This window comes from Emydura macquarii, unplaced genomic scaffold, assembly GCF_026122565.2.
Source record: "Emydura macquarii macquarii isolate MOO-44397 ecotype Brisbane River unplaced genomic scaffold, CSIRO-AGI_Emac_v2 contig_2205, whole genome shotgun sequence".
In the NCBI taxonomy this organism is placed as follows: Eukaryota; Metazoa; Chordata; order Testudines; family Chelidae; genus Emydura; species Emydura macquarii.
Genome location: NW_027132342.1, coordinates 20,348,323 through 20,375,272, shown reverse-complemented (window position 1 = coordinate 20,375,272; position 26,950 = coordinate 20,348,323). Strand labels below are relative to the sequence as shown.

Below are 26,950 nucleotides of genomic sequence, written 5' to 3'. Positions count from 1 at the left end.
GGAGGACGGGACCCCTTCGCCCTCCTGGCTCCCTCACTGGCCTGCCCACCCTGTCAATCAGGCTGACCTGAGTTGGCCTCTCCCCACTGGCCCTGGGGGCTATGTCTGCTTCAGGGTTCTGCTTACTCAAGAGATGCCAACCAAAAACACCCACTAAGTTTCAGTAAGGGGCTAATAGACCCATTACATTTATCTCCCATCTCTCTCCCCAGAAGGCTAAAAATGCTGCCTGAACAGTCTTCTTGATCACTACCAGACAAAGGAACAAGAGACTGGCTCTGGAAAAATCAAATGCTGACCTGTTCAAAGGTAGCACACTTCAGAGTCACAGGCTCCACCATTCTGAGATGTCCTGTACGCCTTAAAAAATGCATAGGAACTTCTTATCTGTCTCTCCAACATGACTTTTAGCCATCTTCAGACATTAAACAACCACAGTTTAGAGACAAATGAAAGAACAAATACAAGAGTAACAAAATACAAAAGCAAGAACTTGAATGATGTGTTAGAAAACTTATCTATGTACAGTATCGGTTAAAACAAAACGGAATCAAGATTGATGTGTCTGTAGTGCCTAGGGTGATGGGTCCCTATGCCTGTTTGAAGTCCCTACATGCTCCTGCAATATAAATAACACCAAGGGTTACATCAGCATGATCATGATATTAGTCTACTCAGGGTCTAGAAGTTATGAGAAATTTTGTTGCCCTCACCTTGATAAGAGCGGAGCAGTGACCCATGTCCCACTGATATCTCCCAGAGCCTCCAGGGTCATCCTTATACCAAGCCATTGCTGAATATGTGGATAATGCAGGAATGAGGTCTAACAGATCTCCAACTGCATTCAGGAAGTGGACATCAAAGACACTCAGAGGCTGGAAGACAAAAAGACCAAAAAATTGAGCAACTTTAGCTGTTAATACCAGTTTGTTTTTCTTTCGCCCTCAAAGGAATTCCTTAAGTTCCTTTTACTTTTATTCCTTTACATAAAATATTTGTTCATATAACGCCTTTGCAATAGCACTATACTGACACTGGAATACTACTACAGAGAAAACAACAAAGGAAGAAAAGGCGAGGTTAACAAGAATTTTTAAAACCTGTTATGTCTGTACAGAAAGCCCAGAGTCAGCAGCTACTATACTGTTGGTTTTGAAAACTTTTAGCTGTATATTTATCTAAATGCCTTTATTTATGACCCAGATGAGCATTCAGGTCTCACAAAGGCTTGTCTACATGAAAAAAAAAGCCCACCATAGCTAATGTGCTCTAGCTACTCTGAACTGACTTTCCTGTGTAGACAAGCCCTTTGATTAGTATGGAGATAAATGATGCATTGAGAGTTAGGTAAATTTAGTGATACTAGCCAAATGTGAAACTAGTTACTCAGACTGGTGAAGAGAGAAAGCCAGTCTCCAAGAACTAAACTAAGGACTTTCAAAAATCCCATCCTGGCCTTAGGAGAGCAGACTGATCTAATTCACTGCTCATTTGTAACCTATCATTTGGTACAGTCTCTCTTGCCTCTTCCAGATAAATGTTTAAACAGAAGTCTAATCTTAAGCCTTTTTGACACCAGGGACCTTTTTTAGAAAATTCCCCACAGTTGTTAATGCCATATCCTAAAGCTTTATCTATAACTTGCACTTATGCTGGCACAACTTTTGTTGCTTAGGGGTATGAAAAAACACCTCGCTGAGCAACATAAGTTTTCCCGGCAAAAGAGCGAGTGTACACAGCGCTATGTTGGTGGGAGAGCTCTCTCTCTCTCATGGCTAAACTCGCACTTATGCCAGCAAAACTTATGTCGCTCAGCTGGGTGATTTTTTTCACACCCCTAAGTGACAAAAGTTTTGCCGGCGTAAGCGTGACTGTAGACAAGGCCTTAGTGTAGATAAGGCTCAATAGTGTAACATAGTGCTTGTGGCTGGTGGAAAAAGACTGGTATATTTGCAGTGGGAAGCAACCATGAAGGAAAGAAGTACAGTGCTTCCCTATAAGCTATGTTCCTAACCACGAAGCTGGCCTCTGTTGAGAGAGACTGCTAGGGAGGAGTGGAAGAAAAGAGAATGATATTCTCTCTATTGCTACTTATTTTCACATGGAAATCAAATGGAGAACTGTATTGCCCACCAGCTATTCATACCATTCTGCTTTCACTGTGGACATAATCAGCAGAAAGAATGTAATACAATGCTTTTTGCATAGGTGCACAAAGGGGGAGGGAAAATATCTTCCAAAATTAAAACCTTCACCAAAAGTCCAACAGTAAGCAAGACTTCCCCACAGAGCTAAGATCTTGTATAGCAGGTGATTCTAATATTGGTGGTAATTTAGAGGAGAAAGATTGCAATAAACATTAACTTTTTTTATATTGCTTTATATATACGGGAGGGGAGGGAAGGCAAGGTACCTCAGATCTATAAACCTGGGATGACTCAAGTGATGGGGTCTCTTTTTAAAAACCAAAAAAAAAAAAACCCCTCAGCAGTGTGATCTACCCAGAAGAGTCTCCTCGGAGTCTGTATTTCAGACAACATTAGATTCTGTATTAAATTACACATGAGAAACCACTTAAAAAAAGAATCAAGAGTTGGACTGAGAGACTGCAGGGAAGAAGGCCTGAGAGGCTGAGTAGAAAGAAGCCCAGGGAAGTAGCAGCAAGATGTGAGATGGAGCAGTCTTTGGCTGTTGGTTATAGGGTTCCTGGGCTGAGACATGAAGTAATGTGTGGTCCTGGGTTCCCCTACCAGCCACTGGTATGGTGGCATGAGGCCAGAGAACATGAAAGGATGACTCAGAGCCCTGAGAAAGGGGTGCAAGGACCACAGAGTCCAGCATGGGAGCCAGAGACGGGATAGAAGGACTGGACTTTTATTTTGTTGGATGGTCTGTCACCCTGGAATGGGTGGACTTAAATCATGACCTAGCCATAGGATCATCACAGGAAGAGGCTGACCTCCAGAGCATCTGTTGGCAGGGGGTACCAGACAGGGAGAAAGCTCCCATGCCTGGCCAGAAGGAGCAACTCCAGCGCTTATAAGGCCATGGTTTTGGGTACTGTGTACAAGATAAGTGATTGTGAGGATGCATACACCATTGCTGACTGTATCAGCACAATACTTGCAGGGGATTTTCAAAAGTGCTCAGTGCTGAACTATCTTTTCCCCCCACTGAAATCAATGGTAAAATTCCAAATGACTTCAATGGCAGCAGAATTAGGCCGATGCTGAATGCTTTTGAAAATCCCCCATCTAGCTTTAAGTTATGACCACCCAGTATGTGGAACAAGCATCCTCTTAGGGAGAAGTAGGAGAGAGGAGATGGAGAAAAGGGGACATTGCAAGCATATTCCAGGTGTCTAAAGTCTTCTGCTGAACCCATTTGCTCAGTAATTAACATCTGGTCTTCAGGATTCTGGGAGAGCCTCAAGATACTGATCTGATTCCTGTAGCAATCCCTTTAAAGTCCAAAGACTGCTGGGATTGCAAGTAGCTAAATGTGGGGGTTATAGTATGAATGCTTGTGCCCTCCTGTTCTAGAGTCAAGTTTTCTAAACATAATCTCCACAATTCTAGCCTACAAAGAAGTCTCTCCCCATTATTCTGAACGGACACTGTCTCTCTATTCTCTTTCATTTTCTGGGCTCCCCTCTAATAAAGTCCCAAAGCAAATTCTACACCAAAAAAAAGCTTTTCTATTTTAAATATTACTGCTTTTCAGTACACCACCCCAACCTTCCTACTTCTTTGCTGTTCTTAGGCAAAGATTGAAAGGTCAGTTAAAGTTATTCAAGTCCTTGCTTTCACAGTGTGAAATGCATTAGACATTTTGGGATAGATTCTCAGCTGTTGTAAATTATTGTTGCTCCACTGAAGTTCATGTTTTAAACCAGCTGATGACCAAGACCTTGGTAATGATACTTCCAGTACAAATTCTAATATGAATCACAAACAACTCTGCCATAATATTGTCACACATACTCTAAAATGACAGACTAATTAAAAAAAAAATCCAGGACTTTAAAGGTTTTTTCTTCCAAAAAAATAAAAACACAAGTTACTTTGGAAATAAGGGAGAAAACTTTAGTGACCTCCCAGCTTTCTTACTCACAATATTGCTGTCCCTTGTAACACCCAAGAATTATTTGCCCATAGACCAATTAAGACTGCAACCTTCCCATCTGAATGTGTGTTTAAAAACCATTCTCAACCCAACCAACATTCAAGAGGACAGAGTTGCAAATTTGTTTTAGGGAACACTTCTCTGATCCACTCTGAAGATTTGTTATATCTATCATCCATACCAAACATCTGCTAACGTTAATGGAAGCTTTGTACGCTGAATAGGTAAGCAGAGACTCTTATCTTTAAATATCTTTTACATCTTTGACTCCGAATTCCCCTATCCTTCCCGCCTCCCCCTAGAACCACTTAGAGAGCGTCATCACTCTTACTGTTTGTTTGTGGTGCTTAGCCCATTCTAGGGCCCCCATATACAGCCCATCCAGCTGTGCCATCACATAACCAGCATGCCTCCAGAAGGGGTCCTCCTTTTTGTTTTTGATTTGTTGTCTGGTCCATTGATCCTGTTTCCTACACAGGAAGAAATCTGGTTTTAAAGAGCACTCTTCATATTCCACGTGTCCCACAAAGAACTAGACTTCACACTGTAGTTAGTTAAATAATAGAGTGGATTAACCATGGGTAAATGTAGTCGTCATAATGATGCTAAGCAGTAGCTGTCTCCCCCCACAGACAAAGCTTAGAATATAAAAAACACTAAATATAACCATTAGAATATAAATAAAAAAAAAAAAAAAAAAAAAAAAAAAACAGACCAGCCCAGATTCTGGCCCCTGCTCTGGCACCTTTACCTGAGTCTGCCAGCATACAGGAGTGTAAAATGACAGGGCTAACATAAGTGGCTCTATAATGCTCTATGATGCTCCCATTGCCCACTCCACAGGCTCAGGTGTAATGTTCATCCTGGGAACATTGCAGGGGGGAGGCATGGTCTTAGCTGTCAGGGCTACAGGTTTTCGGTACTGTGCAGCAGCCTATAGGCAGCTCAACAAAGGTTACTGTAAGGCAGATCAATCCCCACAGCAGTCCATAATCTGGGTAATGCAACAGTGGTATAAAGCCACATTCACCCCCTCCACCTCCCCTGAGCTGCACCTGCTGTGCTGAGTTTCTTTGGAGATGCAGCATAGAACTTCACCTGGAATGTTTGTCAGCGCATGGTGATTGCCTGCTATGCTTTTCAGGGAGGAAAGGTAAGCTGGCGGTTAGAGGGGCAGTAAGGAAGCACTGGGATCCTTAACTGTTGCTTGAACAGGCCAAAAATAAATGACCTTAATGTAATACCTTATAAGACAGATCGCTACTTATATGTGCAGCAATAACAGAATGAGCTATGAGCACAAGTCCTAGTATGGGGTCCGGAACTACTGAAAGCATGCTACCCATGGAGCCATAGCTTCCTGGCACAAAGATAGGCAACAGGCATAGCTTACAGAAACGGCTGAGGTTTTGCACACGTATTTGTAGTTGAAGAAAGAAAATAGAAATTACATCAATTCGTAAACCTAAAGAAATAAATAAGGTAGGTCAAATGTTGAGCCTCCCAATTTAGGGCCTGAATTCTCTTCTCACTTACAACAGTTTTATACCAGTGTAACTCCACTGACTTCAACAAAGTCACTCCTGATTCTCACAGGTATAAGTGAGAGATTCCAGCCCTTAATAACTAACATACAATGTACTTGACCTTATAGAACATACACTATACAAATGTTTATAGTTGGAAAAATATATTAATAAAATAAAATTACAGGTACTAAGAAACTGGATAGTCCAATGCGGCATTCAGAACACAAGCTTGTCCATAAAGTAATTGATTACAGTACTCTTGTGAGTTAGTTGGCATCAATTAAACCTGTTTGCAGTGCTAGTTCAAATGTCTCTTTGAAGGAACAAGTGGGGAACAGGGCATATCCCCTTCTTAATGCATGTTCACAATTTTTATTCCTGTGATGATACATAATCATAACAGAAGCAGCCTATGCTTCCTCTACAGCGCACAAACAAGATCAACCAACTCTGCTGACGGACCTGAGGATTCCATCATTCTTTTATTTCTAAGCTATGAATGCAAGAATCACATTTTTAGTAAGTCAGTACATACCCCATAAACTTCTGAACTCTGCTTAGAATGGTGGGATTCTTAATCAGCTGTGGATACAGGTTTGAAGTATGGTCATACATACGCCTGAAAGAAGAAAGGTCAAAAGTTATTTTCTGCCATTTTCCCTTCAATTCTTTCAATACTGGTTTCATGAATAGTAACAGACAAGCAGCACAATTTGCAAGTCAGTTGTTTCTTTATCACAGTATTAGCTTTGCATCTCTGGTGCAAGACAAACCATGGTGCATGTAATAAGAAGAGACTTTTCAGAGTACAAATAGCATTGTTCAACACCCACTCAAACTGTCTTACAATGGAAAACGGAGAAGAGGGTGAGACTAAAGTATCCCTGTAATGAAACTTCTGTTTTCAAGAATGCTTTTAGATCAGCAGGATCTTGAATGTCCTGGCACATTAATTGAAAGTATGACACAAATGGATCCCATTTGGGATCAAGAAAGCATTCAGGCGGATGCTGATTTGATAGCTCGTGGAAAAACTCAATTGACAGGTAACAGTGTCTTACTTACCAATTAACCAAGTGTTTCTTCCTCAATGGATTAGCTAAATATTTATGTAAAAAAAAAAATCTATATTTAGAGAGGGAAAAATGAGTCCTGCGTGCTTCCTGAGCACCAAGGACTCTCACTGGTTTTACTGTTTTGAGGAAGAGGAATGAGGAAGAGGAATGGATGGGAATTGCCAGGAGCTTTGCTGGGATCCAAAGTCAGCAGAACTAAGCCCCAATCAGTGTAGCGAGCTCCGTCCTAGCATTGAGAACAATATATGAGAGCCAAGTAGCAAACCTGGGTGATCACACAGAGCACTTGTCACCAGGCCAGACTTCTTTCTGTTAACCCCTGTGACAATCCTAGGTCATTTCACCATGAGGGCATTTCACTCATTGGGATGAATAGGTTTGGAAGCTCCGCAGGCCTTATTCCCAATTCATCTCAGAGGGTGAAATGCATTCCTGTGCAGAGGGCTATGCACCACTTATGTCCCATATAAGGAAAAGACTCTTATCTCTGCTTTGCTCCCACCGTGCCACTCAGCTGGCACAAAGGAAGCAGAGACTCTCTCTGACTCCCCGTCTGGGGATTCCCCCAGCAGGCACAAAACAAGCAGAGTGGGCCCGTACACGATCCTCCCATCAGCCCCCAGCAGAGGGGACATGTTGGGGACAGGGACAGGGAGTGGCCAGAGTGCAGTACACTCCAGTGATCTCCAGCTGGCAGATGGTCATAGGTGGGGATCATAGCCAGCTAATGCAAGTTAAAAGCAATGTGGGAGCTGCTCTATAAGTGCCTGGGCCTGAACAGATAATCAAGGAGTTGTAACCAGTTCCCCCTGACAGACCCCTCTACTGCCACATCCAGGGAATGTCAAGCAACATAGGTCAGAGCTTACACCAGTGGCATCTCTAGGCTGCTCTAACTGATGCCAGGGCAAAGGCAGTGCAGAATCAGGGACCTGTAGCTCCTGAGAGCCTCATCCTCCCTTGCACAGATCAGAAATCAGACCCAAAGGAGGAAGGAGTTCAGGGAAGCAAGTGATTGTTTTTAATTGCCCTATGATATTTAATGAAACGTCCAAGTTCTGCATGCTTTATAATGGTGTCATACGCAAGCAGTAATCTGATCATTAGATTAAGTTAAAGCTTTTCTATTCTACCTAGAACAAAATGTAAGGCTATCATGACACCAGACTGAGAATCTCAAAGTAAACTGCAAAGGAGAGTTGAGCTGCACATTTACCTCTTTAAATCTATGAGGAGCATCACTGACAGGATGACAATTGAGTGAGATCATACCAGAGTGACATTTGACCAATGATACTTCAAATCTGAAGTTTGCTTTCTGGGGCCTATCATGTTCCATTGAAATAAATGAGACATGTAGGTGCTCAGTGTGATGGAGTTGGAGCTGCTCTGTAATTGGCTGAGCCAAGTGAGGCCTAACACTCATCTCAATTTTATTTCTCTGTCTGCCATTAAAAGGAAGTACGACAGGACCCAAACCCAGTCAAGTCTGCAGGGGTAAGCACAGCTGATCCACAGGTACTGTAGCCCAGGACCCAGTGCAAATGAGAATTGCAGAATTCCACCCTAGGAAAGGTAATGACATGAGGCCTATTACCTGTGAGGTGCACTAAGAGACTGAAGAGGGATTTGAGGTGTAGCCAGCCCTTTAACTGTGACACTCAATGCCTCTGAAAGTCAGGACATTGATTTAGCTGCCTAAATATGGATTTAGGTGCCTAACTTCAGGCATCTACTTTTGAAAATTTGGGCCAATAATTAATTCTAAGTTCATTTATAAAACAAGGTTTTTTGAAAGAACTCAGAACCATTTCTGGGCCAAGCAATGACCGACTGCATCCCAGTCTGAATAAAACTAGTTAGCATTAAGGAATTTAACAGGTAGTGCCCACCTCCCACCAAATTTGAACTGTGAATTTTGAAAATCCAAAAGCAATTATAAAATAAACAGCTTTCCCCATCCACTTCACCAGGTAATACACAGTTTTTGGGTGCAATATTAAAAAAATTGTCCCCTCATTTTAATCAATCAGTGTCCAGAATACTAACATGAACATAGGAATAATCAAATTATTTCCTTTTAAGGGTGGAGGTTTGGGGGAGGAAGGGTGAAGTGGTGATTCTCCTTTATCTGCAAGTCATTTTGTTTAGAATAATTTAAAGAAATTAAGAAAAAGAATAGCAGGATACATATTTTCTTAGTCTATATGATAAAGGATAAAATGTAACAGAAGGTTTGTCAGAACCTCTGAGTTGTCATAAAAATTTTTCATAGTTTTCTGAAACATGGGTCGGTTCTATGTGCTCCTTAGTGAAACAGTGCATGCCAGTCTATTTAGATAGTGCTGCTATAGCCTGATGCCTGACAGCTGAGCAGCTGTTGATGCAAGTAAAGCCTTCAGCATCTTGGAACAGGCTGTTACGCTTTCCACTTGCTGTTATCAGAAGAGGATAGTCTTTAAAAGTGATAGTTACGCTGCATGAAACAACCATGGTCACAGATGTATGCAAAAGGAGAGAACAAGGGCATAAAGAGAGACTTATCTCTTCTAGGAGAGAATTCAGACAATGCTGGCTCTTGACGAACAGACATTCCCTATACAGACAGGTGAACATAGCAGGCAGTTAGATGTGGAAGGAAATATAGCTTGAGATACCCCATTTGTTTTCAAATTTCAACATGGAAGACTTATGCGTATGTCCCAAGGAGAACAACTGCTTTGTGTTAATTGGGATCCTTTCAGCTTTTACGCAGGGGAAGAAAGGGAAGATATATGTATGTCTCCATAAGAGCTATTTTTCAAGTCCTTACTTCCACAGTGAAGTCCCACTATTCCAGCAGTTCAGTAACTTGTGAACCCACTGTGAAAGTGGATTTGCAGTTTACCAGATAAAAAACACAGCATGGTCTTGTTTCTGTGACAGACAAGAGGAAAAAAAGCCAACCCTCTCCACACGCTAAGTCGCTTACCATTGCTGCTGTGGTTCATTCCCATGCTAGGGATACTGCTGCTAAAGGGATGGGGAACAGAGCCAGGCTCACTATTTCTGCAGCTCTGCTACAGCTGTGTGAATAGTGGGGAGGTGAGTAGCTGCTGCTCTGAAGCGGTGTGCTTTTAGAAAAGCTGTTGTCACCCTCCTCATCATCTTTTCAGTTCATTAGTAAACATATACTTTTAGTTGGAAAAAGCTATTACCTATAATAGCTTTACTAGTCTCAGCAGGAAAAATCAATACTCATGCACCTCAAACAAGAGCTACAACAACACTGCAACTATTGCAATACATATACATAGGAGTATTACATAAGATAGCTACCAAAAGGGACAAATTGACAAAGATATAAATACCACAAAACTTCTCAAATTTAAATCACATGTATAATAATCCTCTATAGCTTCATCTGAAAATGGCGGACATCTTTAAAGATTTTTTTAAAAAGGTCTGACAAACGATTTTCCAATGTATTTTCTTAAATTAAAGATATCCAAACTTTTTCTTTAATGATCATAACATAATCCAACTAATCCAACTAATAAATATTCTGATGCAACAATAACATCAACCAGATCTATGTGAAATTTACATAAACTAATTGAACAGTGAATTATAACAGTCACAACTTCTCATCTCATGCCAAACAATTTAATAGTGGGCTCTATCAATCAAAAGCTATCTTGTTCCTGAGAAATAGCTTGCACTTGAAAAAGCAAATATCCACAAACATTCTCACATAAGCAAGAAAAGGAGGAGATTGCATAAGGTTCATGTCCTATGATCATAACTTTAAGTAAAGATCTTTGTTTTCCAGAAAAGTGTTCTGCTATTGCCAAAGATACCTCCTTTCTCATAATGGAATCCTTATGCATCTATATTCTTGTTCAAAGAGACTAAGCTGTCACCCCAAAATTTTCCTACTGGTCAATGAAGAAGTGCACGATCCTGTTCAGTATTCATATTACACTATTTCACACAATTATAAGGAAAACTGCCTACAGTTGGACTGTTTAATATGGCCTAATGATATATTTAACATCAGCGTTTTCTGGAAGAAAAGCTGGTGAGGTCAAGTTTTGTGTCAGATCATTCACTGTTAAGGACTTTCAGTTCTGTACCTTGGAGATGTATCAGTATTTGGAAACTGTCTAATGCGAACAGTTAAATAAATAAGCAGAGGGCATTTGTTTAACCTGAATCTGGGTTGCCTGTATTTGGCTAAAGCATTTGTATTTGTCATAATTAGTTAATAATTATATGAAGTTCTATTACGTTTTGCTCCTTGGTCAAGCAGAAGTAACCAATGGGAAAGAGGAATTATAAAATGAGGAGCGACAATAAGAGAAGTTAACGTATGCTCATGGCTGCATGACTACAGAATTTCTTTGATTTTGTAGGTTTATGTATGTACTATTCTTCTTGCTAATTTTAAATATACACTCACTAACATACACATGTGGTGGTGATTCCTATGTGGTGATTTGAAGAATTACATAATAAAATGCATTTTTTAAGAACTTTTGACTGCATACTAATTAATTTTTCAGCTCTGTTTCTTATATGTCAAACCTCTGAGCAGCTTCTAAAAGCTGCTCTAAAAAAAGTCTTGCCCACGAGTGTTTCCTTCTTTCTTCTCCTATATCTCACAGTGTTGAATCTTCTCACAAAGTTACATAGGTCTAAGGTGCCAATCAGATGATACAAGCCATAAATCAAAGGTCCCATATCTCACTATGCTACATAACTAGAAATGAGAGCTCAAGAGAAGGTTCCCAACTTTCCTACGGAGTACAACATTTGCTTCACATACTGTATAGAAAAGTTATTTTTGTGAGGTCTCTAAAATATATTCCTTTTAGTTTTCTTCTCCCTCTGAATCCTCACACTTGGATTCATAGGACGAAGGCAGCCTGGCATTTCAGAATGCGTGTTACAAAATGTAGTTCCAATAAAAATAATTAAAAGCTTTCTAAAATATTTCTAAAGTAACTTTTGTAAAATGTCACATATTCAAAACACATGATGGTGTAGTATACAATTGCACTGGCACTCATTTAGGATGACTTGTTTAACCCTGCCAGTGGAGACTTGTACATTGCTAAAACCTTCATACCCACAAAATCCCATCATGTACTATGCATACATACTGTATAAGAAGACAAAATATTAGTGTTCTAAACGAAGTTTTAGCTGGAATTTATTCCTTCAATCACTTTTTAAAAAGTTATAGAATGTTCTGTTCTAGTCTATATAGATTCTTATACTGCACTCCTCACCGTAGTAGTCAAGCACCTTCCCAAAGTTCATTAAGTAGCATGGCTAAGGCCAGGTCTACACTAGAAGTGCCACATTGGCACAGTTGCACTGATGCTGTAGTGCATCTGGTGAAGACACTGATGCCAATGGGAAACGCTCTCCAGCCAACATAACACCACTGTGGACAGCACTTAGTTCGCTGTAACTTGTGTGGCTCAGGGGAATGTCTTTTTCACATCCCTGAGCAACATAAATTAGATTGACTTAAGCAGTAGTGTAGACCTGCCCTAAGATATGTCATGTTTTGTTCTCTCATTCTTCCTCCTGGGAAAGAAGTGTATGCCATGAAGGTGCTTTGTTTTAGAATGATTTTAATATATTCTATACTTATGCACACTGCTATGTTCATTACATATTGGCTTATAAAAATTAAAGAATTCATCCATTTGTGATCTAGTTGGTGGAATGTGGAACAGGACACCTGGGTTGCATTCCAATTGTTGAATCTCAGACAAGTTACTTAATCTCTGTGGTTCAGTTCCTCATCAGTAAAATAGGTGTAATAGTCATCTACATCTGTTGTGAGATTTTTTTGTAAAAAAAGAAAACACTGAAATCTTTGGATGAAAGATGATAAGTATTAATAGTGTTACAAATATTCGAATTCCCACTTATAGTTAACTCATATGTCAAAGACAGAAAGAGAGAGAAAAGGGAACTGAAAAAATAGCTGGCAGTATCATTCAATGAAATGAGTTTACAGAGGTACTTACGGAGCTGTGAGATAGCCCTCCAAAAAGCCAGCTGCATACATGAGGTCTTCATTGCCAATGGACTGACTTCCATAGCCTGCTCTGATCTCCAGAATCCCCCACCCTGTTGATTGTATGGTGTCATTGTAAAAGCCATAGGCATCTCCATTCCTGTCCAATATATCTTTGGCCTGGAACGTTTTCTCAGTTTTCATCCAATATACAGTTGCGTATCGGATTTCTGGGGGGAAAATACACACACAAAAAAAAAAAAAAAAAACAAGGAGGAGAAAAGGTTAGAATGTTGTATTACATCTCTCCAGCAATAAGAAGTGGGGGAACCTCATTTCACTGAGATACCCTGTCTCTCATGGAGAACTACATGGATCAGACAATTGGAAGTGAAGTTTATGCAGCCAACCAATTCTAGATCACCAGTTTCAATCCAGGTCTAATGAGCTACACGAATTATTATCAGATGCCTGTTTGCTGCCTTAAGTAACAGACAACTGGACAGAGTGGTTGGTTCATCATATCAAACACGTCTGTTCGCAATCTTAAAGGGGCCAAAAAAATGAAAAGCTATAGAAACCAGGCCACCTACTTGTACCTAGAGATGGCCCCTGAGGAACAGCATTAAGGTAAGGCTCATTGGCTGGCCACAGACAGGGACAAGCATGTATAGTCATTCCACAGGTCAAATACCAGAGGACATCCTCAGTTTGCAGGACTGAAATTCTGGCACATTTCAAAATAATTATACTGACTTTTTAAAAACAAAAACTCCACTGAGTACTAACTCCATTAAAGTTCACACACTTTACACTACAGCAAACTCTCCTACCATCTTCTTAAAGATAGAAAGATACTACATTAGCTGCACAAAGTGTGACTGTGCTAAGGCTAACCCTATAAAAGGTAAAGACCATGTGCTATATCATTTACAGAAAACTATTTCCACAATCTTTTCAACACATAGCATCAGCCACAAAGGAGTCTCGATATAGAAAAGAAGATGCTCCCATGCCTGATCCAGAAGAAATCCTACAAAGATTGATATTGAAAGCAATTTACCAACTGTGCCATGAGCATCATCAACTTTGGTTTCCAGTTAAGTTCAAAACGTTGCAAAAAATATTTTTTAAATAGTTCTCCTGTGTAACTAATACATGCTTTGCACCTCAAATCAAGGCAGATAAACCCACGCTATTATGACACTGGTTCCTTAGAACTTGAGATTTCATCTTCCTTTTCTATCTAATCATGAAAAAAACCCTCAAGTTTATTTCCTTTAGCATTTTGAAAATCACATTAATTAAAACAGCAATCTTGCTAAAACAGCAATGCACTTAAGTTAGACTGGTGGTCTCACCAAATTTCAACTCCATATGCACTCTTTTCTTGTATACAAATACATGGATGTTTCTCAGTACAGTTTCTTCAAGTCACAAAACTGAAAGGAGAGTGATTGATTATGTAAGTTTTGTGGGAAGCTGGATGTAACAATGCACTTTCCCACTGATGAAGATGTGACCACAGCAATACATGTGTCAGTCACCTACAGACTGGATTATTCTAACTCGCTGAATCAGAGGCTGAAAGTGAAAACAGCACAGAAACTCAACTGTACAGAATACAGGAAAAGATGGCAAGAGCACATCACAGTGCTGTTCCATGACCTCTCCCTATTCACCCCATTCAAAATCCTGGTCTTCGGCTGGCATTTTCAAAAATGCTCAGAGTTAGCCTAATTTTGCTCCAGTTGGAAGTCAATGGCAAAAGACCAATGTGAAGTACTTTTGAAAATCCCAACCTTTATCTTTCAGTCCTCAATGACATGGGACCTGGTTACATCAGATCTCCATTCACAACCCATCAAGACACCTGCATAGTACTGCAAACACCAGAAGTTCAAAAATCAGGAATCAGAATCCACAAAATTATGCGGTTGCACCATAAATTATTATTTTAATGATTACTGAGCTGTCTTCCGACTTAAATTTCCCCATCCACCTCCAATGTGTGTGACAATTCATGTTGCCAATTTACAGTGAAAAATATAGTTTTGCCCATCACAAGTAATTTTATGTCCCAGTCCCCATATCAGCGTTGCACTCCCAACCCCAAAACAACTTATCTTTGACAAATCCTCAGCCTTCGCACCTATCCCAGTCCCACATCAACTCCACACACTCAGCCACACAACAATTTGCACACCTCTTGCCTCCTAGCCCCAGCACACTTCTGCTCCTCCTGTGGACCCCCATTCAGCCCTAGCTGGAAGAAAAGCTCCGGGGAGAAACACACACACACTCATGCATGCTTGAGAGGAGGGGCAGCTCCATTGGACCTTCACAATCAACTCCTCAGGCCTAGGCAGTTCCAGAAGATCTTCACCCCTCTACCAGGCATGGGGAAAGGGCAGCTCTAAGAGGGCCCTCTTATCCTCCATCCCAGACCTGGTATGGCAGCATTATAGAGGAGGAAAGGGGAGGGCAGCAGAGCAGAGAGAAGACTGACACGTTTTTCACAAGAAGGGATGTAAAAGGAAGGAGGTGGGCCACCCTGAGCTGCTGGGTAATTTTTGTTTTCTCTTCCCTTTCCTCTCTTGAGAAAATGGGGTTGGCTGCTCTCTTTCCCTCTTCCAAAACCTTCTTGGATCCTGAGGAGAGAAGAAGAGTTCTGCAAGCCTCCTACCCCAGCTGTACAAACAAACTCACTCCCCAGGATGTGAGGACATGGGGGATGGCAGCCTATCAGAGGGGTTTTCTCCAAACAGCCTGAAAAAAAATCACTTGTAGACAGAGCTTCTCACCTCATAGGTAAGACTGGCTCCAGCAAGGGCCAAAATTGTGTTACTCATGAAAAATATGTGAGAGCGGTTAACACTGCCTGCATTCCTCTAAGACAATACAGCTAATGTTGCCAAGGACAAAGTGTGCAAGAGCTAAAGACAAGGTATTTTTGGTCAAAGGCTATTGGTCAAAGGCTTATTCTGTTTGGTCAAAGGATTATTCTAGAAGAAATAAAACTAAGGCCAAGGCTGACTTTTCAGAACAAAATACATGACTCACCTTTGTGCAAAAGGTTTCTTGCAAGAACTGAAGACCAGGAATTACAACAGAGGACAGAAAAATAAAAGAAACACACTAAGGAAACCTGCCAAGCAGAGAGCTGAATACAGCATGGACAACCCAAGACTCTTACCATATTTAGCATTCATACTATGACAATTAGTACCATAAAAATAACTGATATGATTATCAGTACAATATCTAATGCTTTTCAAAGGCAGTAGGCAATGGCATTCATAATTAAATACCTGGCTTGATTTCAAATAAAATGCACCCATTTTGCTCAGTACCCTAAAATATCCAGTTAAGAAGTGATTTTTTTCCCCACCATAAGCTATGAAGTTTTTTAATTAAAAAACCTATTTTCTGAGTTGCTAAGCTCTTACTCAAGCATTTCTGACACTGTGGCAACTCAGTTGCTTTAAGACAGTTTTGATCCTTTTTACTTCAGCGTTTATTACTTTAAAAGGTTGTACCTTTGCAGTCAGAGACACTTTGTGGCTAGCCTGGTGTTCAATGAGGCAAAGCAGTAACTGTTTCTCACCATGTCAGTGTTCATAATACTCAGCTACATAAGTGGTACAGCTCTTCTGAATCAAAATTTGAAGTCCAGTTCTGGTTTATTATTTACCCAGGAATTAAATTCCTCTTTTTCCAGACTCAGTGTTATAGGAGTTCTATGGATATCAGTACTTTGGTTGCAACACATAAACAAAATGTATATTTGGGAAGAGAGCCACTCCAGTACTCCCTCTCAGTTGGTTGTTTGGGGCAACGTTTAAAAAGGTGTTGCTTGCCTAGCGTGGATGGAGGCTATTTAAAGAGTGCATTGAGACATGAAAGACTTGGATATTTCTTCAGGCATGTATTGCAGAGAAGATAGGTTAAACCTCCTTAGCCATCATCTAGTAATGCATAATGGACTGTACTGCTCTCGGTTTAGGAGGAACTGAAATCCCATTGTTATATGAGACTCACTCAGGCTGAACGACCATGAAAACAAGAGCTGGTTTCATCAGGCTGGTAAGCACGTAGTTAAAAGAATTACAGAATCCCTGCAAGCTGTGTTCACAAAACTGACCCTGTGAGAGTGAAGGGAAAGGAAGGAGAAAGAACAAGAATCAATAAACAGGAGTGCAAGCCAGATTCTCCTGAAAACAGATGCTGTAACAGGTCCATTACAGAGCAGCACTAGCATCTCCATCACTAAGGTAGAAGCTAGCTTTGTCTGACTTCCAGCCTGCTCCCCAAAATGCGTTTTGCTCAAAGAAGCTAATACCCTGAGTGTCACTTCCCAGAACAATTTTACCCAGAGATGAGAAATTTCTCAAGACAGTTTTGACTCATCATGGCTCCAAAATGACTTGGCCTATACACTCCAAATGTATATATATATATATTTTTGTTGGCCTTGCTGAAGAGTGGAATCATTCAGTGTTTGGAGTTTCTTTGCAGGAGGGAGGAAAAGAAGAGTTAGTGGAGGATTTGCAAAGATTTATAATATAAAGAACTTGTAATGGGGTGCATACACTGTACACTTTGGTAGGTAGGAAAGGTGTTAACGAGTGGTTTATAGAGCAGAGGTACAAAGAGGAGGAAGTGAAAAACTGGGAGGAGCGTCTATGACAGGAAGAGCAAGTGATCTATTCCCCCTTAACCTAGTGAAGAAATGGGAAGCAACCAAGAGGAACTGGGGAAGTTAAATTAATCCTTCTGTGTAAAAACAATAATTAGTAAGGTAAGGACTTGGCTGTTGGGGGGTGTTCTCCTTCTTCAAGCAAGCCAACTGTTTGTTGTTTTGCCTTTAAAAAAAAAAACATGTTGAAGTAAAACCTGGTCCTGACTCCCTGTTAATTAGACTAGGGTGGAGAAATAGTCTGTGCAAAGGTGCTTTAAAATGGTGAGATGCATTATTTTGCTTTACGCCCTTCCTTTTTGTTACCCATGCTCCATTCTGGCCCACCCTGGGACACAGCTGTCTTCATGAGTCTATTGTAGCAGGTTTTCAATTTATTTTTAAGTTTATAACTGTCATCTGACCTGATGCTGACTCCATGGTTTCCTAAGCCTAAACTAAGGGACGTGTGGATAGAGTTGAGGGCAGGAGACCACAGGGAAGCATGAAAGGGTAGGATCTGTGGGAGCCATGGAGATCTGTGCTCCCTGGTCTCAAAATGGGGGCAAGGGCCAATGAGGGAGGCAAGAGGCTTTGTGAAGAACTGCTTTTAACTATGGATGAAAAGAGCTAATTAACTGCTAAATCTTATTTTCAAGGGGAGAAGGTATTAATGTGCATGTGGGCATGTGTCTAGAACCTAGGAGCACAAAAGAGGGACATCAAAAGTAGACATGGAATGGGGAAAACTGGGGGCTTTTATCCACATTTAAAAACTAGACACTATTTTCTAAATATAAAAATCTTTAAGTATACAAAGTTTTTGGTGTGAATAAAAGACTTTCCCCCTGTCATCCACTACTCTCACATCCCAAGAGGGTATAATTCTCTTCCCCCTGTCCTCAACTCACCCCTCTCCCTTCTCTGATTTACAACAATCTGCAGAAGAGGAGACAAGCTTTGTTGTGCTCACAAGAACTGTCAGAAAAGTGTTTTCCTCTCACAGGCCTTATAAGCCAACTCAATTTAAACTTCTGCTGTTTGTTTTCTTTGATTTTTTTTTAAATCAAGTAAATCCTCAACAAAAATCTTCATTCAAAAAAAAAAAAAAAAGTTGTTTGTTTCAGTAGAGTCCAGCTAACTTCCAAAAATAATATTATACTTTTAAAAAAACTCAAGCGCTACTAGTAGAGTCTGGAGAAGTACATTTAAGGGATCCATTCAGTCCTTCATAGCTCACTCCACCTGGCTTGCATTCAAACTATTCAGCCTTAAATCTGACCTGTAACACTTCTAAATACATAAAATTGCAAACTTGCAAGGTCTGTATGCACTTATACCACAATATAATCCAAACTTTTTCAACAAATAGACCATTCCAATTCTTCTACACTACTAGCATTTCACTCTGTAAGAAAACACATAGACATGGTGATGTACCTTGCAATTATAGTTCTTCTGAAACCTTTGTCACATTAATAAACCTTCTATCAACAGCATACACAGGGCTTGGGAAAACTTGACAGGGAGATCTGGAGTCTTTCCCAGGTGAGTAATATCAACCCTCTGTATTTGCAAAAATAATCTTATAAAAAGGAACCAAGTGTAAGTGATCAAACCATTTCAGTGCCACAGCTGCTCATAGATTTGCTAGACTGCAGAAGAATGAAAGTTGACCACTGTCTTGTCAGTTTCCACTGTAGTTCACAGAATTCTGAACAACAGCAGTGACACTGATAATAATTGGGTCAGTTTCTGTTCTGCTGCTACTTAGGAAGGTCTGAATAGCAACTAGAGGCAAACACTGCAGCTATTCACTGAGGATGAGTCAAAAAACCCTGGGGACAGAGTAGTTTGTGGAGACACCCCCTACCACACCCTACAGCAGCCAAGTCACTATGGGGTGGGAAAGCAAATGAAACAAGAATATAATTCCTCCCTTCCAGTAGCCACTGAGAGTTAGAAGTGAGACTTTAAATTTAGCAGATTCATATCAGCCTCCAGTCAGCATGTAAGACTGATTTCCCCAAGAAAAGATCCAGAGACAGTGCTCTAGTAGTAATCCCAGCACCCTCTCTTTCCCCAAAAGCTAGTGGGTGTTTGCCTTTAACCTAATGATACCCACTAGACAATGGAAGTCACCACCCATCTTTGTATTAGTCTTTGTCTGGTAAATTGTGGTCCTCTGTTATCAGGTGCTAGTAAAATTTCCAAGCCCTATGTCTGCATGAGTGACTGGGTACAGAAGTCAGAATGAGAGGGAGAGATTAATGGGATATGTTAAAAATGAGACATCTCATTTATTTGGTGGTGTAGAAAAAAGGAGAGAGATACAACGCCTGGTAGACAGAGCACACAATGAAGAGAAATAAGGAGAAAAGGGATTGAGGGAGAATGAAGGAAAAGAGGAGACAGGCATTGATGGGGATGTCCAGAAAATATAATCACAATCTACTATAAGAAATAAGAGTAAGTAGAGAGAAAACAAGAGATGTAATAAGTAGAGCAGGTCCAGCAGTGTTCAGTAAATGTTATTTGACAAATGTCATTAATATTCATCAAATAAGACAGACTTTTTCTCTCAGCATTCAACCAGCTCCACAACTAGTCAAATGCCATTTGGCACATCTTATAATACCAGTAAAATTCTTCAAGTGTTGCTTAATTACGACTTTTTTCTTGATGCTCAGCCAGTCATAGGTTAGATTTACATATTTTAAAACACTTATTAAATTATGGACTTTATCTTAAAATTAGACACACTAAACAACTGACTTATTCCTTAAAACTGCAGGGGGAGTGACAGCACCAGCATTTTTTGCCCTCCTTAGCAGTCTACAGGGTAGTAAGCAGGTGTTGTGTGTAGCCTTCAAGTGTTTTAAATATGTTAAACAGCATATTTTAATTACAAAAAGTATGCAAAATTAAGTTGGCTGGCAGTATAAATTAGGTGGGGTAATACAAAGTTAAGAATTAATTGTACAACACAATACCTACCATTTCCATGAAAATTATTTCTGCATAATTTGGCAGCCACAAATGCAGAATTTATTCAAATTTGTACCTCTTTCATTTTAAGCTCACAAACACATTGCTCAATAGTTAAATGTCAAGCTTAATATTTCAGTTCAACCACAGAGAGGAACTTACAGTGTTTTTCCAGTTTTTTTATTTGTATTTTGATACTGCTTATACTGTCTGCCTGGTAAGATTTCAGAAACTCCTTCCTCAAAAAATACATATTTCAATCTTAACTGTACTTTGAAGGAGTGTATCATATGTTAAATCTCTAGTACTAGTTTATAGATTTCCTTATACTGCACATGTACTAGACAAGAAACTTAGTCTTTTCCAATTTAAGGAACAAGTCTAAGGACAATGCTTTCTGTTTTATTTGAATATGTGCTTAAGTAGAAAGACTTAACTACTAGCCCAAATTCATGATTATTCCCCTCAGACCAGCAGGTCAAAGCAAGATATTTCATCTCACCAGACTTGACATTATTTAAAGCTAGTTACTTGATATAGTTACTGCAATGGTGGGAAGGTGTGAGGGGGAAGCATTCAAACACAATGTGAATTATGTATTGCATTTTGAATCTTCCATGCATGATTTTCACAAATATACGTACAAACATAGAATACGGAGCCAGCCATGGCACGACCACATTTTTGACTAGGCCAAACCAAAGTGGGACTGCAAACCCATGCACCAGATCTCAAGGCCACTCACTCAAATTTGGAGGGGGTGGGCATAGGCGTTCATGGGCCAGGAGAGTCAGGCTCTTGGGCAGCAGGAGAATGCCTAAGAGGCCCACACATGCTTTAAATGGCTCTCCACAGCCCCTGCATACAAGTTAAATTTTGTTTGTACAAAAGTTTGTCAAAAATGAATTTTGGGCCCAAAGGTTATGTCACCCAAAAAAGGAACAAAATGAATACCAAGTGATTTAGGTGACATAGCTAATCAAATATCTTAAATTGCTAATTTCAAATTCAGAGTAATCAATTGAATATACCCTATAAACAGCACCCAAATTGTGGGGTGAAATTTATTCAAACTACTTCAAACCATATTGAATAGTGAACCAATTCATAAAAAATCCATGTTCTATTTAGACAAGTCACTTTTTTTTAAAAAAAAAGGCCTATATCTATTGTAAAAACTGTTCAACAATAATTCAACCAGCTCTATTACCTCTACTAATCCTGCAATCATTGCCTACACATCAATACAAAGCTGTTGAGTCAGTCAGATATTGATTATAACATTTTCTCCATATCAAGTTTATTTTTGAATTTCCGTATCTTTATGTTGACTCTCTCCTGATGCTCCTCAGCATGGACTATTAAGTCATAGCGAAGGCCACCTCGCTGTGGCTGGGGTCTGTGCTGGTGGATGTAGTCCATCCGGACCAGACCTACACTGTCTTAGGCCATACCATTTTTGACAACCTCTATTTGGTCCAGGATCTTCTTGAGCTTGGGTGTAGGGATGGTCTGTCGTTCGCCCTTCTGTCTCTGGATCAGGAGGCGTTTGACAGAATGGATCACGGGTATCTCCTGGGCACTCTGAAGGCGTTCTGCTTGTGGATTTTCTCCAGGTGCTGTACGCTTCCTCGGAGTGCTTGGTAAAGCTCACCTGGACCCTGACCGAACCTGTCAGCTTAAGGCAAGAGGTATGTCAAGGCTGCCCGCTGTCAGGCCAGCTGTGCACTCTGGCCATTGAGCCCTTCCTCTGTCTCCTCAGGAGGTTGACGGGTTTGGTGCTCCACGAGCCAGAGTTGCAGGTGGTCCTGTCCGTGTATACCGATGACGTACTCCTTGTGATCCAGGACCCAGGCGACCTAGTGTACGTAGAGGCCTGCCAGGCTGTCTACTTGGTGACCTCCTCCACCCGGGTCAACTGGGTCAAGAGCTCTGGCCTGATGGTCATGGATGGGAGGCAGGTGTGCTCCCTCCCACTCATGCTTCAAGCCAGCTGGTGGAGTGCGGGTCCACTGCCCTCTCTGGGCGTTTACCTTTCTTCCACCCATCCCTCTCCATGGGAGAACTGGCAGGGTTTGAAGGGCAAGGTGGCTGAGTGGCTGCAGAGGTGGACAGGGCAGCTCCAGTGCCTTTCCCTGAGTGGGAGGGCACTGGTGCTTAACCAGCTGGTCCTGTCCATGCTCTAGCACCGGCTCAGCAACCTGAGCCCAACCCCAGGTTTCCTGGCTTATCTCCAGAAGTTAATATTGGAGTTCTTTTGGCCACAACTGCACTGGGTCTCAGCGGGGGTTCGGAGTCTCCCCCTGGAGGAAGGAGGGCAGGGCCTGCACTGCCTCCACAGTCAGATCCATGTCTTCCGCCTCCAGGCCCTGCAGAGACTCCTTTATAGTGCAGGTAGCCCAGCGTGGAGCACGCTGGCGCACGCCTTCCTCCACCACCTCCAAGGGCTCCAATATGACCAGCAGCAATTTTATCTCCTTCTTCCGGAAGACCTCTATGAGCTGCCGGTTTTCTACCAGACTTGGAAGACCTGGAAGCTGGTTTCAGTGACCAGGTCCATGGCGCTGCCAAGGGAGTGGATCTCCTCGTGGAGGTCCTGCTACACAATCCCCAACTTGTGTGCAGTTGGCAGAGTCCCCCTTCGTGCACCAAAGTTGGTCCTGGCACGAGTCACCAGAATCGGAGACCGCCTGGACTATGACCAAGGGGACTGGATGGATCCCCAGGCACTAGGTAGGTGCATGGGGCTCTCCACCCTTCAAACCCTCCACCCTTCAGGAGGTGAGGCAGCCTTGCTGCCTGTCTCTTGGGTTTACCTTGTGCGGATCCTGCAGGAGGGCACTCCCCACCCACCCCTCACCCCAACCCTCTGGTTCTTTTCATCAGACCCCTGCCCTGCAAGCCCCCTTGGCTGCCCCCTCCCCGTGCACTGAGCCAGCTGCAAGACTTGCAGCCAGTTCGTTTCTGAACCACATCAAGGGCACATCTGTACACAATCATGCTCCACACTCTCCATGTCCTCACCCTTGTATCCTGCCCTGACACTAAGTGGTGGGACATTTTGCCATCTGTTGAAGATGAGGAACCCCAGTGGGCCAGCCTCTCGTCTACCCTGGTTCCATGGCCCACTGGGGATATCAATTGGCAGCTGCTTCATGAAGCCGTAAGCACAGGCATGTACCTGGCACAGCTCACCCCTCTGCCTGACATCTGCCCCTTTTACAGTGTGAGGGAGACCCTGGCAGACATTTGTCTAGCCTTTGCCAGGTTGCCGCCCCTTTTCCGGCTCCTCTAGAACCTCCTTCTACAGTTCTGGCTGCACTTTTCCCCGCAACTTTTCATTTTGCACACCCTATCATGAGACTATCTTGTCAACCTCCTCCTAATGCTGGCCAGAGTGGCCATCTATAACACCAGGGAGAAGTTGTTGGCTGAGGTGCTCTGCAACTGTGGGGACTATTTCTGTTCCTCCCTCCATCCATGCATCCGGGCAGAGTTCTTTCTGGGCCATGTCTGCTGGCTCCCTAGACAGCAGTGGGCGCTGTTCAGGATTCTCCGCTCAGTGTCCACTTCAGGGTCCCTACTTTTAACCCTTTGACTCCCACACCTGTGTCTGTTTTTTCATTTGTTGCTACCATACTTAGTTGAGTCCTGGGCTCAGTAGCAACTCCGCTTAGGCTGGAGAAGGGGCCTTCAGCTGTGGGTGGGCTTGGTCAGAATATAATAAAGACTCTCTCCTGAATCACACAAATGTAATAATACATGTTCTTACCACTATAGTTAGAATTTGAAAAATAGGTCTCTGAGATAAGGCAAGACAGCCTCACTTCTCTACCCATCGCCACCCCACACAAAATTGAACTCTTATTCATTTTTTGAATTTTTTCACTGTTCTGTGGCCAGAAATAAACTAATTTCGGACAATCCTGGAAAATATGTGGGGAAGGCAGATCCCTGGGATCCCAAGCAAGAGCTGAGAAAATATCTGGTGGGAGTTCCTGCCCCCTACGGTGCTATATCTCTATTGTTCATACACGGGGGGAGATGTCAGACTACTTCTTGCAAATTTGAACTCTGGACAGTATTTTCTATATGATGGGCTATTTTTCCTAATTACTTCCTCCTTTCCTCCCTATCCTTCTCCTGCCATGGCCTCCCTCTCACTGTCCTCTGTGCTACTCTCCATCATTCTCTCCCTTCCTTCTCTTACAGTCTTTCCTTTCGTTTCTCTTCCCTCCTTCTTTCTAGTTGCTGAATAATCTCTGCTGTTCTCATAACTAGGTTTTGTATTTCCACTGAGATTAATGGGACTGTTCACATCTCTCAGGACTATTTTTTTCTAGCTGCATACGATTAGACCCACCGCATTCATTCGAATCTGCAAGATTTTTCAAATAAAACAAGTGGAAAATTAACTTTTAAAATGGAAACTCCAGTTCTGCAGAAAATTGTGAGGCCACCAAAAATGTACACATCAGTAAATCCAACCCTTGGCTTTGAAGTCACCAAAGAGTGGGACAATAGATAATAAAGATCTAAAAACAGGAGGCAGAAAAATCAAAGCAATCCAAGAGGAAGTTTGAAAGTGCTACAGCAGTTTCAGTTATTAAATTAACCCAATTTTAACCTTACAACTTTGGCTACAAATATCTTATGCAAATATAAAATGAAAAGCAGCTCTCTGTGCAGGATCTGCTCTCTTCTTTGCAATATAAACAAGAAACTTAAAAAAAAAACAAAAAAAAACCCACCTGATATTTTTCCCACTGACCCCAGTAAAGGCAACAAATAGGAGGCAATAAATTAATATACAGACACAAAATCACCAGATCTTTAATATATGTAGCACTTCTGGGATTAAAAGAAGAATATCTATTATATGCCTACATTGCATCATATGCTTTACTATAATATTCCTTGCCTACATTGTATGATAGCTATACAAAAGAAAATATGGGCACCTAAATAAAATGCTTTGATTTTTCAAAAATCATTTCTCAGTGTCTTTTCTCCCATCAATTTTACAAAGTACAAGGCTCCTTTACATATATATAAAGGGCTTGACCAAAGGGAAGTTTGTGTGCTAGCTGCCTCAAACATCCCGATAATGGCCAGACCCCCGACTCCTTCCCAATTCAGCTACTTTGAGCATACCTTCTGAGCAAGGTTTCACAGTTATCTGCTTACTAGGGAATGGGTCTGCTGCACAACCCAAACATCACTAAATTTGCACCGGCTTCCACTTTAAAGGGTTTATTCGTTATTATGAATTATTATTATTATTGAAAAGAAGAATAAGTTTAAGAAGACTAACTCCACAAGCAGCAAGAAGGGTTTGCAGCTATGGTCAGGCCAGTGCACGTGGCAGATACAACCAGCTCCAGCTGCCTTTCTGAGGCAAGCTGAGAAGACCCAGAGGGCGAGCTCAGTCAGGCCGTGCCGTGGATCAGATCGGATCCGCTCTTTGCCCGGCGAGGCTGCGCTGCGCTCGGGGTGTAGAGGGGGAGCCCTGCGGGGGTCTGTCTGTCACGGTGCTGGAGAAGCCACTCTGGGCTGCTTGGCACAGACTTCAAGTCAGGGGCTCCCCGCCCGACAGGCTGTGGGGGCTGCAGAGTGTCCGTCTGTCTGGCCCCCAGACGGCCCCGGGTCTGTCTCTCTGTCCACCCCCCCTGCAGGGGTTCTATGCCCTCTAGCTCCCGCCCCGAGAGGGTCAGTCTGTCCGTCCCCCGGGACTGGGGCTGTGGCCGTGTCTGTCTGTCTGTCTGTCTGTCGCCATGGGCGCCGCGCTCTGTCCGTCAGCCTGCCCCTCTCACCTGCTCGGGCCGCCGCCCACAGGAGGAAGAGCCCCCAGCAGCAGGTTCCGCCACGGATCCGGGCCATGCTGCTCCCAGCGTCTCCTGGCCGGGCGGCTGAGGGACTTTGGGAAGTTTCGGGGCAGGTCCCGCCCACGTCTCCTCCCGGGCCCTTCTCACGCCCTCTCCGCTGAGCCCCTGTGCTGGGCCTGGGGGAGAGGCTGCGCCTACAGACCCTTCTGCCCCCCCGGCCGGGCTGTGCCTTGGTTGCGGGGCTTGTCCCGGGGACTTGGCGCCGCTGTGAGGGCTCGGGCGGCAGCGGCACCTGCTCGCTCCCTGGCCGGCGACGTGCGCAGTGTTTCCCGCCAGATACCCGCTGGGCGGGCAGGCTCTGCCATCCCCCATGCCCTGCAAACTCCTCCACACAAGCCCAACAGCGGGGCAGTAGTCCCAGGGCCGCCCCACGCGCCAGTCCCTGTCCACACTCATGTCTCTCTACCTCGGTACTTGCGTGTTCCTCGGCCCGAAGCTCCGCCAGGGACTTAACCTATCAACTCACCGCTGGGGTGGGGAACTACTCTCATTTTACAGATGGGAGCTGGGTACACGGAGAATTGACTTACCTTAGGTCACTAGGGAAGCCTCTGACCTGGGAAATGAAGCAATCTGCTACATTTTTAGTCCCATGCTCTATCATCTATTCTAGAACATGCTTCCCACTGCTGGGGGTCAGGGCTGGCCTCTCC

The 26,950-nt window shown here is 42.5% G+C and overlaps 1 protein-coding gene across 2 annotated transcripts in view; it reads right to left on the bottom strand.

Annotated features, from left to right (window-relative positions):
* Positions 1 to 26,950, bottom strand: part of PLBD1 (phospholipase B domain containing 1) — a 56,559-nt gene extending 29,609 nt beyond the window's left edge. The window contains exons 1-5 of one of the 2 annotated variants that reach the window (XM_067559058.1): positions 26,828 to 26,950; positions 12,757 to 12,976; positions 6,190 to 6,273; positions 4,457 to 4,595; positions 714 to 875 (exon numbers count right to left, since the gene is read on the bottom strand). In XM_067559058.1, the coding sequence (XP_067415159.1) occupies positions 714 to 875; positions 4,457 to 4,595; positions 6,190 to 6,273; positions 12,757 to 12,950 (579 nt within the window). In that variant the 5' untranslated portion in view covers positions 12,951 to 12,976; positions 26,828 to 26,950. Of the gene's footprint in view, positions 1 to 713; positions 876 to 4,456; positions 4,596 to 6,189; positions 6,274 to 12,756; positions 12,977 to 26,225; positions 26,409 to 26,827 lie in introns of those variants that run through there. The other variant, XM_067559057.1, reaches the window with a different exon arrangement.